The sequence below is a fragment of the Montipora foliosa genome, chromosome 7 (assembly GCF_036669935.1).
Source record: "Montipora foliosa isolate CH-2021 chromosome 7, ASM3666993v2, whole genome shotgun sequence".
Lineage (NCBI taxonomy): Eukaryota > Metazoa > Cnidaria > Anthozoa > Scleractinia > Acroporidae > Montipora > Montipora foliosa.
In genome coordinates this window covers 30,242,018-30,254,517 of record NC_090875.1, presented here as the reverse complement: position 1 = coordinate 30,254,517, position 12,500 = coordinate 30,242,018, and the positions used below count along the sequence as shown (strand labels likewise).

The 12,500-nt window shown below is 44.3% G+C and overlaps 4 protein-coding genes across 8 annotated transcripts in view; all 4 read right to left on the bottom strand.

The window, feature by feature from the left end:
• Window positions 1–5,774, bottom strand: part of LOC138011775 (fibronectin type III domain-containing protein-like) — a 90,209-nt gene extending 84,435 nt beyond the window's left edge. For 4 of the 5 annotated variants that reach the window (XM_068858935.1, XM_068858936.1, XM_068858937.1 and 1 more), the window contains exon 1: window positions 5,635–5,774. In XM_068858935.1, coding sequence (XP_068715036.1) covers window positions 5,635–5,638 — 4 coding nt within the window. In that variant the 5' untranslated portion in view covers window positions 5,639–5,774. The remainder of the gene's footprint in view (window positions 1–5,634) is intronic. The other variant, XM_068858938.1, reaches the window with a different exon arrangement.
• A 618-nt stretch (window positions 5,775–6,392) lies between these two features.
• Window positions 6,393–7,025, bottom strand: LOC138010074 (uncharacterized). Its single transcript, XM_068857037.1, has one exon. It carries the CDS (start codon window positions 7,023–7,025, stop codon window positions 6,393–6,395), a length of 633 nt encoding a protein of 210 aa, XP_068713138.1.
• A 1-nt stretch (window position 7,026) lies between these two features.
• Window positions 7,027–7,971, bottom strand: LOC138010073 (uncharacterized). Its single transcript, XM_068857036.1, has one exon. It carries the CDS (start codon window positions 7,969–7,971, stop codon window positions 7,027–7,029), a length of 945 nt encoding a protein of 314 aa, XP_068713137.1.
• Window positions 7,971–10,283, bottom strand: LOC138010072 (uncharacterized). Its single transcript, XM_068857035.1, has one exon. It carries the CDS (start codon window positions 10,281–10,283, stop codon window positions 7,971–7,973), a length of 2,313 nt encoding a protein of 770 aa, XP_068713136.1.
• Window positions 10,284–12,500: the final 2,217 nt, after the last annotated feature.

Below are 12,500 nucleotides of genomic sequence, written 5' to 3'. Positions count from 1 at the left end.
CACCGAGAAGAGGACGAAAAAGCCCTGGGAACGAAGTTGATGCGTGCGTCGCTAGAGAGGACCAAGTTAAAGCGTGGTTCATACCACTGTGATTCTTTCCGAAAACTGGCACACTTTTGTCGTGTTAAGAAGGTTTGAATAATCGCGAATCGATTACAATGACGCAATTTTATCTTTTGAGGAGACCCCTGCCGCTGTCGTTTTCGCACACTGATGCGTTTTCGTTTGAAAAATTAATGTGTACTTAAGAAATACTTTACAAAACGGTTTTAAAAATAAAGAGTTTTGAAACGCATCGTTTTGAAAACGTCCCAGTTTAAATAAGTGATCTGAAGGCCCTTGTACAGTTTTGATGAGACTATCATAATTTCACTTGGTCTTCAATGAATTCAGTCATCGTTAACTCGGGGCTCTCAACGTTCTGCAGTGTCGAATAAATGTCGCCATTGATATCAGCGTTAACAGTTTTTACATTTGCTTCCGTTTTGTGTCTAGTGCTGTGGCCATCGTCAGTATCATCGTCAACACCATCATCGTCACCGTCGACGATGTCGTCTTCAACATCGTCATCGTCGTCGTCATCATCGTCGTCATCATCATCATCTTTGTCCCTGTCTTCTTCATTATCACTGTTGATGACATCATCTTTCCTTTTTGCTGTTCTGAAGCCTCATGATTTCCTGCATCACCTTGCTCTTCTTTTTGTACAAGAGTAGCAGCCAATTCGAGTTCCTCTAACTGCCATGACAGCTCGCTTTTCCGTATTTCAATCTAAAAGGCACAAGTGTCGCAGTTCTCTCTGCGTTGGAAAATTTGAGATGACATCGAGGTGAACGGACGTGTCCGAGCTCTCTCCTAAAAATTGGTTTTAAATGCGCTCTTAAAACGTGATAACGCGTTTATTTTTGTGCTTTTTATTTTGAAGAGGCGGTTGAGTACTAAAACTAGGTCTAAATCCAAAAAAGAGAACGAAATGACAGCAACCGAAGGCAAATTCGACGCTGTTCTGGCCAAGATGGACGCCAAGATGGACGACTTGCTAAAGGCGAAAGCCGAACAAGAAGTAAAGTTGAATTCCATTCTTCAGAAACTAGAGAACCTCGAAATAAGCCAGAAGAAGACTGCTGATGACGTTAAAGATTTGAAGCAGAGCTATGGCTTTTTAGAAGGACAAATCACTGAAGTTAAAAGCGATATTGCAGAGAAAGCGTCCCGCATGGAATTGCCCAAACTAGAGAAAGGAATAGATGGCCTCGAAAATCGCTCCAAAAGGAATTGACATCGTCATATGGGGTTTGCGAGAAGACGCAGAGAAGGAGCACAACTCTCTAGAGCTCTTTCTGGCCCACAACTTCTTTGAAAACCATACGGGAATCAAGGGCATGGAGGTGATGAGGGTCCATCGTACGAATGTCAAAGAACGGGCTGCGGCCGCGGCGAAGCCGCGACCAATTCATGTTTACCTTCTTAGGTACACGGATAAAGTGAAGATTCTTAAAGCCGCCGCTAAAGCTCTTAAAGAGAGAGTTTTCTTCGACCCCCAAATATACATATCAGATGACGTATCGAAGTTGGTACGCAATGATAGAGCCAAGCTGCGAAAAGATTATTTAAAAGGAATCAAAGAAAAAGAAGATGTTGAATTTGCCTTCATCCCATGGTCGGTTCCGGCACAGATATTATACAAGAAGGTTTCAACTACAAAGCTGTCATCTTTTAAACTGCCAACTGATGGGTAGTAGAACATTTGTATCTTTTTGAACTGAACCGACTGTTCTTTTTGCTATGATGAACAATTTAGTCTCTTCCTTAGTTTGTATAAATCTTCCAAATATACGCATATCATGTAAACTGACTTTTACGTCAAAAGGAGATCTCGGCGAAAGCGTGTATCGGAACCGCAATGGTAAGTGCGCTTTCGTTAGTGTGTGTAACCATTGTATGTGTATTGTTTTGTGTTTGTGTTGTGTTTTTTATTTCTGTGTTTGTAAAATTCCACATTTTTTGCCGATTACAAACAAATCAACTGCACAAACATGCCCATTATTATAATAAATTATTGATAAGCTCTCTCATGATAAGTGATTTTAATAATGGTTGACAAATGATAAATTCTAAGATCAAGCCGGAAAGCCTGAAACTGGTGTCTCTTAATGTGAGAGGTCTCAGCAATTTTCGAAAACGCAGAGCCATTTTCGCCTCGTGTAGAAAACAAAAAGCAGATTTAATATTTCCCCAAGAAACTCATTCAACAAAAGCAGACGAGTTCAAATGGAAAAAAGAATGGGGTTCCCAAGAGAAAATGAGGGGACAGAGAAGGAGGCTCCCGGTCCAGCCCTTGGGATATGTCATGTCCCCGAAAGTTATTTTAAGACGAGCGGAAGTCTTCCGAGACGTCCGCATGCTGGCCTACCTCGATCCGATGCTTGAAAGAAAATAAATATTCATCGGCCTTCCACGTGCGCCGTCATTTTCTCTTTTCACTAAGAACCTAAGAGCAAGGCAAGACTGCATGCGGACGTCTCGGAAGACAGACTTCCCCTAGAACAAAGACTTCCGCTCGTCTAAAAATAACTTTTGTGGACATGACATATCCCGGCCAACGCCCTGAGCCTCCGTCTCTGTCCCCTCATTAGGGAGTTTAAGCAAATCGCTACGGCTGGTGCTACTATGGCTACCGTGACTGAAAAGGTCTGGGGAGAGTACGGCGCGGCGATCTTCTAAATTTTAAGTTTAGCAAAGCAAAATACAAGGAAACATGGGCTAAGGAGTTTAAAATCTCTTTTATTTAGTTTCTCACAGCCATATGGCTTCGCTCAAAGGACGATGGCCGTTGTTCGTCTTGCTAGGACGAACAGATTATTTCTAAGCAAAAGCGAATTCTACACCTTGTACAATAACAACACATTGATGGATGAAATATATATCTCAAAGAATATCGAGTGAAAAACACAAATATATCAACACTCAAAGAAGCAAAATAGCATCGTATAGTATCCAGATATAAAACGTCTTCACTAAATCCTCAAAGCAAACTTAACCGAAGAAAAACAACCTCGTGCCGAACACGAATATTTCACTTGACTCACTTCGCCATTCCAACACCTTTGCCAAAACTTATCGTAAGTTCATGATACGGATTTACAAGCTTATGAGAGGCAACCTTGACACAATCCCTGACTTAAATTGACTTTAAAGGATATAGTATCCAATGGAACTCTTAAAATGCCGAGATGTCCGTTGAAAGGGGCCAGAGAAGCGAAATAAACCCGACGTAGTAGCCACTACGGAAAAACATCCCGCCTCACGTAGTCAGATTTCACACTAAGGCTGGATGCAACCGACGTACATGCGCAGTGTCTCATTTTGGGGGAAATTTACTTCCGCCAGCCGTATTAGCGCCAGCCGTAGCGATTTGCTTAAAGTCCCTATTTCCTCTTGGGTTCCGAGATCATTTTCTCTCACGGGAGTTCGAATGCCAGGGGTGTTGCTGTATTAATTAAAAGGGGTTTTGATATTGTTGTTGAGCAAGTACTTCTAAATTCCAATGGCAGGTTGATAGTACTCAAGACTTTGATCAAAGATAAAAGATACCTACTGGCCAATATTTATGGTCCCAACAAAAATGCAGAGGCAGTTCGATTCTACCAAAATCTGTCGGCAACACTACGAAAAATGGATCCTAGTAGTGAGGACAACATTGTTGTAGGCGGTGATTTCAATTGTCCTTTGAATCCGACTTTAGATAAAAAAGGTGGAATATTAATTCCTCGTCAACATGTCATCAACTCGATAGAAACGAATTTAGCCTTCATGATATTTGGCGCATTAAAAATCCAAACATCCGTAGTTTCGCATTGAGCAAAAACCACCCTTTTATTTTTTGTAGACTGGATTATTGGTTGATCTCAGACAAGTTGAATGATTTGGTTACGCAGGTCGATATTCAGGCTTCAATTAAAACCGATCACTCATCAATAATATTGGAACTAGAAGATATTAAAGAAGGCCCAAGGCCCTTCTAGCCAGGTCTGATTATGTTGAAATGATAAACAAAGAATTTCCTAATTGGCTGAAGGATGCGAAAGATTTGTCAGATAAGCGAGTTAAATGGGACTGGCTCAAGTTCAAAATTAAGGCGAGTTGTATTGCCTATTCAAAAAAACTATCAAGAGATCGAAAAAGTAAAGAAGAAGAACTTAACTTCAAATATCAAGTGTTGCTTAAAATATTTCAGGACAATCCTTGTGAAACAACACGATTAGAAACCGAAAAGGTCAAAAGTGAACTGGAGGCATTATATGACAATATACGATCCAGAGCAAGATGGCACCAGCACGGTGAGAAAAATAACAAATATTTTTTAAATTTAGAAAAGCGGAATAATATCAAAAAACATATTCGGAAATTATTCCTGAGCGGTGCTATTTCTACCGATCCTTTCGAAATATTAAACACTGAAAGGCGGTTTTATGAGAAACTCTACAGCAAACAAGATACCAATGTAACTAGTGAAGAAGCCAATTTTTTTCTTAATAATCCAAATCTATTAAAACTCTCTGAGGAGTTCAGTGAAAGCTGTGAGGGAGAAATAACTCTCAAGGAATGCGAAACTATATTGAATTCTTTTAAAGCTGGCAAAACGCCTGGAAATGACGGAATCCCAGGAGAATTTAATAGAGTATTCTGGCCTTTGTTAGGTAAATTTATGGTGGACTCGTTTAATGAGGCTTACAACATGAAACAAATGTCTCACTCTCAAAAGCAGGCTGTCATTACATTAATTGAAAAGAAAGGAAAGGACAGAAACTATTTTTAAAACTGGAGACCAATATCCCTGATTAATGTAGATGCAAAAATTGCTTCTAAAGTTATTGCAACTAGAGTGATCAAAGTCCTCCCAGAAATAATTCATTGTAATCAAACGGGCTGTAGCGTCAAGCTCACGGCGACTGTCGAAGAGCTAAAGGTCACGAACTAAACAACTTGTCGCGATGAACGTAGCGAGCGGGAATGCTTTACTAGTCGAGTAAAGTCAGGAATCACAGGTTGACACTGATTGTTGGTGATTTAATTGACGATAATCGAACGTAAACTGAAAGACAATGCGAAATTATACAAACTAATTACTAAATATTTGCGGGTTACCAAGATAACAAAAGATCACGAAAGTGTAAGATGAATACACATTCCAATCATAGTTTAACAAGGACAAGCTAACAAGCAGGTAAACTATGAATAAAACAAGCGAAATAGACAGAAATTGAGACTAATCAAATCGAGGTACTCGTACTAAGTCGAATAGCATATGAAAAGAAACATAGATAAGGGCGAAGACAAACTACTATTCAAAAAACTACGAGCACGTGGTTAAATTTTAGCACTGCTTGCGGAAGTGCTATGACGAGCGAAGCATAAAGCAGGAGAATGAAACCAAAATGCTGGAAATGTCTAACAACACAAAGGGGAACTAAATGTAATTTGAATTTAATGCTTGAAGAAACAAAAGCTGGGGAGATGTCACGTGCTTGACTTGAATTCCACACGTGGAGGGAACCACGTAGTATTTGCACTAGAAAACTATTGTCCGAACTAGTCCTTAAAAAACAGAGGTATTAAAGTAATTGCACTTACACATCGGTTCCCGCTTGAACTCAAGGGCCAAGGGTGAGGTAATGAACTGCTATTATTATTGAAGGCGCTCCAATCAAGGGGAAAACTAACGAGGACTAAAAGCTAGTGGCAAGATGCTGCTATTTGTACTAAATATTTCCACGGGTAAATCTAATGACGTAACACTAGAGAATTAAAATAAGCGAATCAGAAAGAATCACTTGTAATCACTACGGAAATATATGAGTCTCGTTCTCGGGTCCTTTACATGGCTCCCCTGAAATATTTATATTTCACTAATTACTGCTTATCAAGAGAAAATGAGGGGACAGAGACGGAGGCTCAGGGCGTTCGCCGGGATATGTCATGTCCACAAAAGTTATTTTTAGACGAGCGGAAGTCTTCGTTCTAGGGGAAGTCTGTCTTCCGAGACGTCCGCATGCAGTCTTGCCTCGCTCTTAGGTTCTTAGTGAAAAGAGAAAATGACGGCGCACGTGGAAGGCTGATGAATATTTATTTTCTTTCAAGCATCGGATCGAGGTAGGCCAGCATACGGACGTCTCGGAAGACTTCCGCTCGTCTAAAAATAACTTTCGGGGACATGACATATCCCAAGGGCTGGACCAGGAGCCTCCTTCTCTGTCCCCTCATTTTCTCTTGTGCTTATATAACTGTAACTAAGAATGTCCGGTGTTCATGACGTCACTGTGTATAATCGTGAGTCAGCGCTCACAGTTCGTCCTCGGTGGTAGGCTCCTCGGCCGGGACTTTCTCGGTCTCTACTCGCATGCTGATGCCAGGAGCACCAGTTTCTGAGCGGGTCTTTCCAGGTAGCGCATTTCACCAGTTCTCTTGCCTTTACTGTCTAGGCAGCTGTCTGCAAGAGCTACCTGCACCTTGCGCACTTGTCCATCTCCGCTTGGGTACACGGCGACGACACGGGCGAGCTGCCACATGCTACGAGCTGTGTTATTATCCTCCACAAGGACGATATCGTTGATGGCCAGGTTCCTGCGAGGTCGCGACCACTTCTGACGCTCTTGCAAGCTGAGGGGGAACTCCTTCCGCCAACGCGACCAGAATTCATTGGCCAAGTGTTGTACGCGTCTCCAACGCTTGCGTGCGTATATGTCGGCTTGCTCGAAGGTTCCAGGAGGTGCTAGCAGTACCTTGGACTTCATGGTTAACAGGTGGTTAGGGGTGAGTGGCGCTGGCGAGTCCGGATCAGCTAGCTGGTTGACGGTTAGAGGTCGACTGTTGACTATCGATTCTACTTCACACATCAATGTCCGTAGGGACTTGTCGTCGAGCTGGCTTCCATTACTTGCCAGGAGAGAGAACAGGACGGAGCGGACAGTTCTAATTTGTCTCTCCCAAACTCCGCCCATGTGGCTAGCTGCCGGCACGTTCATCTTAAAGTCGATCCACTTTAACGCGGTTGTGGTCCATTTCTGCAAGAGCTTCTTTAAGCTCTCTCCGAGCTCCTACGAAATTTGTTCCTTGGTCACAGCGTATTTGACGTACGGGTCCTCTGCGGCTGAGGAAACGCCTTAATGCGTTCAGGAAGGAATCCGTTTCTAATGAGGTTGCAGTTTCCAAGTGTATTGCTCTGGAAGCCATGCAGGTGAACAAGACGCCGTAGCGCTTAATCTCCTTTCTGTTTTCTTTAATTGTGAACGGCCCGAAGTAGTCGACCGCGCAGTATGTAAATGGCGGGTGGCATTCAAGGCGGTCCTCTGGTAGATCGGACATTTTCTGTTCGACCACTGGGGCGCGGAGTTTGCGACACTTGAAACATGACCCGATCGTTCTGTTTACTGCAGATATACCTCCGATGATCCAGTAGCCATTGGCGCGTACTTCGTTAAGGGTGATTCCTTTCCCTTGATGGCCAACGTGCTCATGGAAGTGTCTGACAATGAGAGATGATACGTGGCTACCCCTGGGGAGGATCACTGGATGCTTAATGGGTGGTTGCAATTCTGCATTCTTTAATCGACCGCCTACTCGTAGGGTGCCCTCGTTGTCAATGAACGGGTCCAGCTTGTAAATAGCACTGTGAAACTTAAGGTTTTCTTTATTTTCTTCGGCTTGGGTTTGCTTGTTTCGTTTCAATGTGTCAATCTCTTCTCGGAATGCACTTGCTTGAAACGAACGAATAATGAGAGCTCCAGCAGCCTCTAAATCGTGGACACTAACCTCACAAGTTTCCTCTTTGGCCTTGTTTACTCGATTTTTCAACTTTTTCACGTACTTGATGCAGATCGCTACTGCGCGCTTTGCTATGAACCAATCAGAGAATCGCTCTATCCTTCTAGAGATGTCAGGGTAGCGTGTTTCCGTGGTTCTTGTTGCCATTACCGCTGACCTTTTAACCTCTGGGTCATATAAGGTCGGACGTCGTGGCTGTGGTCAACCTTGTCGCAGTTTGACCACTCGTTCTCTTTCTTCCATAAGAATGTTGGTCCAAGGAGCCATCGGGAATCTTGCAGCTCTCGGGCTTTCATTCCACGAGACGCTTCGTCAGCGGAGTTATCTTGTGACTCCACGTGCTTCCACTGAGTGGCGCTGGTGCTGTCTTGAATCTCTTGGACTCGGTTCGATACGAATACGTGGAAACGCCTGCTTTCGTTGCTGATGCAGCCCAGAACCACTTTACTATCGGTCCAGAAGAAGTTTTGATCGACTGGGTAATCGAGCTCTCGGTGAATCTGCTCGCTTACCCTGACGGAGCACACGGCTGCAGTTAGCTCTAGGCGAGGTATAGTCACCGGCTTAAGGGGGGCCACTCTGGACTTGCCCAATTCGAAGGCGCAGTGAATGCGTCCGTCTTCGTTTACAAGACGCAAATAGCTACACTGTCCGTAACCCTCCATGCTTGCATCTGAGAAATGATGCAACTCCGTTCTGATCACACGATCAAAGTTATCAGGTTTAAAACACTGCGGGATCGATATGCTCTCCAGCTGCATCAGTTCTGTTCGCCATCTTTGCCACTTGGCTTTGATTTCGTCGGGGATGGCATCGTCCCAGTTTAAGTCCTGTCGACACAGCTCCTGCAGGATGGACTTGCCTTGTAGGAGGAGTGGGGAAACAAAACCCAGAAGCTCGAAGATGGAACTGATGGTGGATAAGATGCCTCGCCTGGTACACGGTTTGTCCTGGAGAACGATTCGGAACTGAAAACAGTCCGTCTCGACGCACCACTGAACTCCTAGCGTACGTTCCAGGGGAAGTGAGTCGAGGTCTAGGTCTATATCCCTTACGCCATCAGCTCTGTCGGACCCTGGAATTTCCTTTAACACCTCTTTACTATTTGACACAAACTTGTGTAGATTGAAACCGCCTTTGTCGCACATCACCTTTGTGTTCTTAATGAGTTTGACTGCTTCTTGGACTGTGCCTACGGACTTTAAACCGTCGTCCACGTAGAAGTCATTTTTCAGAAAGTTCGCGGCAGTCACACCAAATTCAGCTTCGTGGTCGTCAGCCGTAGACTTTAGCGCAAAATTTGCACAGCCAGGGGAGGATGTTGCTCCAAATAGGTGGACTGTAATCCTGTACTGTTGTGGTTCTTTCGCTGTATCGCCGTTCGGCCACCAGAGAAAACGCAGCAAGTCCCTGTGTTCTTGGTTGACTCGCACCTGATGAAACATGCCTTCAATGTCGCAGCAGAAGGCGACTGGCTCCTGACGAAATCTTGTCAGCACTCCCACCAGGTTGTTCGTCAGGTCTGGTCCTTGTAACAGGTTTTTGTTCAGAGACTGATTCTGGTAAGTCGCGGCGCAATCGAAAACGGCTCTAAACTTCTCCTTCTTTGGATGATACAATCCATGATGTGGTATGTACCATATGTTTTTCTTGGCTCTGTTGGTCGCATTTTCGGCTGGTACTGCTTCGGCGTAGCCCTTGTTGATCACTTCGTTCATGAATTTAACATAATCTTCTCGATATTGCTCGTCGCTGGCAAATCGTTTCTTTAACTGGTTCAGCCGTCGAAGCGCTACTTCTTTGTTGTCTGGGAGGCTTATGGCTTCGTCTCTGAGTGGAAGAGGGAGTTCATAGTGACCATCGTCAGTTCGGTGAATACCATCTTTGACTATTTTTAAGAATTTTCGGTCGTCCATTGAGAGACTCTTGGCGGGCGTGCCTTTGTGCTCTGCGAAATCCTGTTCAAACATCTTCACTATTGCAGTGACGTTGATGAGTTCCTTCGTCGGCTCGTTTAGCACGAAGTTTATTCCTTTATCAGCAGTATCACGTGCGATCTCTTTAGCTATGATCCTGTCGCAGGTGACTGCGCTGTCTTCATCCGTTTGGGTATCAGGGGGATTGGCCGGTCCAACTATACACCATCCAAGGAGAGTTCGTACTGCATAGGGGTCTTCGCTTCTTCCAGCCACAATTTCTCTCGGCTTGATTGCCTTATGGCAATTAGAACCAATAAGCACGCCAACATTAAGGCCCTCGTTGAGAGGCGAGATCTTTTCTTTAATTTTCCTCAGATGAGGCCCTTTGCCTGCTACCTCTGGAGTGGGGATCTGATCTTTCCTCGATGAAATTGAATCTCTGGCGTATGCTTTTGGTAGATCAACTTTAGCGCGCCTGTCGGGGCGCTCAACGACCAATCCGTCAACTCGAGATACTGGGACAACTTCACGACAATGCATGGTGCTTAATTTGAGGCTAGTGCTAACTCCTTCAATGCCGATCTCGCTTTTTAATTTGTTCGTTATAAACGTTGTATCACTCGCATCGTCCAAAAGCGCATACGTTTTGACTTCGTTGCTAGGGTTGTCTTTGTGGTACAGGACGACTGGCACGATCCGGCAAGTGCTAGCAGAGCTCAACACACCAGCAGAGCTGTTAACAGTGCATTTCGTCCGCTGTGGCTTTATTGAAAGTGGCACACTTCGCTATGAAGTGTTTATCCTCACAGATGGGGCAGGGTGGTAGACGTACTCTTGTGGGCGGTTGCTGTTTCTGTTCGCTTCCCTTTGCAAGATTGGCGGACGTAGCGAATGACTGGCTGGGATCAGGTCCACCTTGAGGCTTGGTTTTTGAGAGCCGGTTTTTGTCTCTGGGAGGGCCGTTCTTCTTTCGCTCCCTTTTCAACAAGTCGGGTGAAAATATAGGGTCGTTAGCAAGCTCTGCTTCTTGTTTGACAAAGTTCGCAAAGTCTTTGAAACCAACGAGTTTTTTATCCTTTACTTGTACTTCGTGTGCGAATCTACACCATTTAACACCTGAGTACGATGGGAGCTTAGCAGAAATGGACTGTAGAATCTGCGTGGAATCTAGCTCAGACATTGACTTATCACATCGGATTGACATCGGATTAGGAAATCGGAAAACTCTCGCAATCCCTTGCTATCGCCTTCGTTGATTTGCCGCCAATTTCTAAGCCTTTTCTTGTAATCTTCTGAGACTACCACAGGGTCCCCAAAACGCTGGTCGAGTAACTTTCGTGCCTCGGTATATGCAGTGTCAGAGTTGGTTGCTAAGAAACCTTTAATCGCTTCGTTTGCTTTCCCGCTCGTGTACTTTTCGAGAAAGAATAGCTTGTCTTTTTCGGCGGAAACGTTTGCTGCGATGATACTGTCAAATGCTGTCACAAAGGCGGGGTATTCAAAAGAATCACCGGAAAATGTTGGCAGCTCTTTGACGGGAAGATGAAAAGTTTTTTTGCTGGTTAATCAAGAGCGAACTCAGTTCAGTTTGCCGAGCTTGAAGACTGATTAGTTGATTTAAGGCCAGGTTCGTGTTTGAAAATTGTTCACAATTCTGAGTGCTTGTTTGTGTACGAAGGGCTTCCGGCGACGCTTTCGGAACAAGGGAGAGCTTTTGCGATTCGTTTCACTTTTGACGGTTTCCGGAACTGTTGTCTCGTCGGGTGACGACTTGAACCTTTCATCTCGTGTGGTTTCCCTTTTAATCTGAACGACTGGTTTGGATTCTTCATCTTAAAACCCTCTAAGTGCGTCCTCTTCTGCTTTGGCCGGAGCATACTGCTTTTCTAATCGTATGCGCTCAAGTTCGGTCTCCCTTTCAAGAAATTCCATTTCTATTTTTGCTTTCGCGGCTTTCGCAGCGGCGTCGGCTCTTGCTAAGGAAACGGAAGGTAGGGAGGACCTACGAGAGGAAGATTTTGATGTGACAGATCGCCTAGATTTCAAGGCACTTGATCTGGATTCGGCGTACGATGCTCTCTGAAGAGATTGAATACGTTCGCAAATTCTCATTCTATGCTCTGTAAATTCACGGTTTCTGACGTCAAACCATCGGTATGAGTTTTCCCTTTCCGATTCGGTCTCGAGTAATTCGTCAAGGGCTTGATGAGCTTCGTTAAAGTTATCCTTTAATTTATCTAGCTGATCGCGGCCAGCTTCCAAGTCGTTCAATGTTATTTCTGCTGTATCACATAGCCTTATTACCGATTGAGTCTTGTTTACTAAGCTTCTAAAGGCACTGTTTTTGCGCCTTGTGTCCTTAAGGAACTCTTTTCCCTTTTCGGTAAGTTTTTGTTTTCGGCGAGCGGGAAAGGAACCCTTTAATCCTATCTCTGATCTCGCGGTCGGCACTCCCTCAGCAAGGTTTTCATTGTCATAAGAAAGGCCTTCCGGTGCGGATACAACACTCATATTTGTTTCTATTGTTAGCTCCACAGTGTTCAATTATCAATGGCAGGCTTTGAGTAGCGTTGTGATGTTTTACTGTAGCGTCAAGCTCACGGCGACTGTCGAAGAGCTAAAGGTCACGAACTAAACAACTTGTCGCGATGAACGTAGCGAGCGGGAATGCTTTACTAGTCGAGTAAAGTCAGGAATCACAGGTTGACACTGATTGTTGGTGATTTAATTGACGATAATCGAACGTAAACTGAAAGA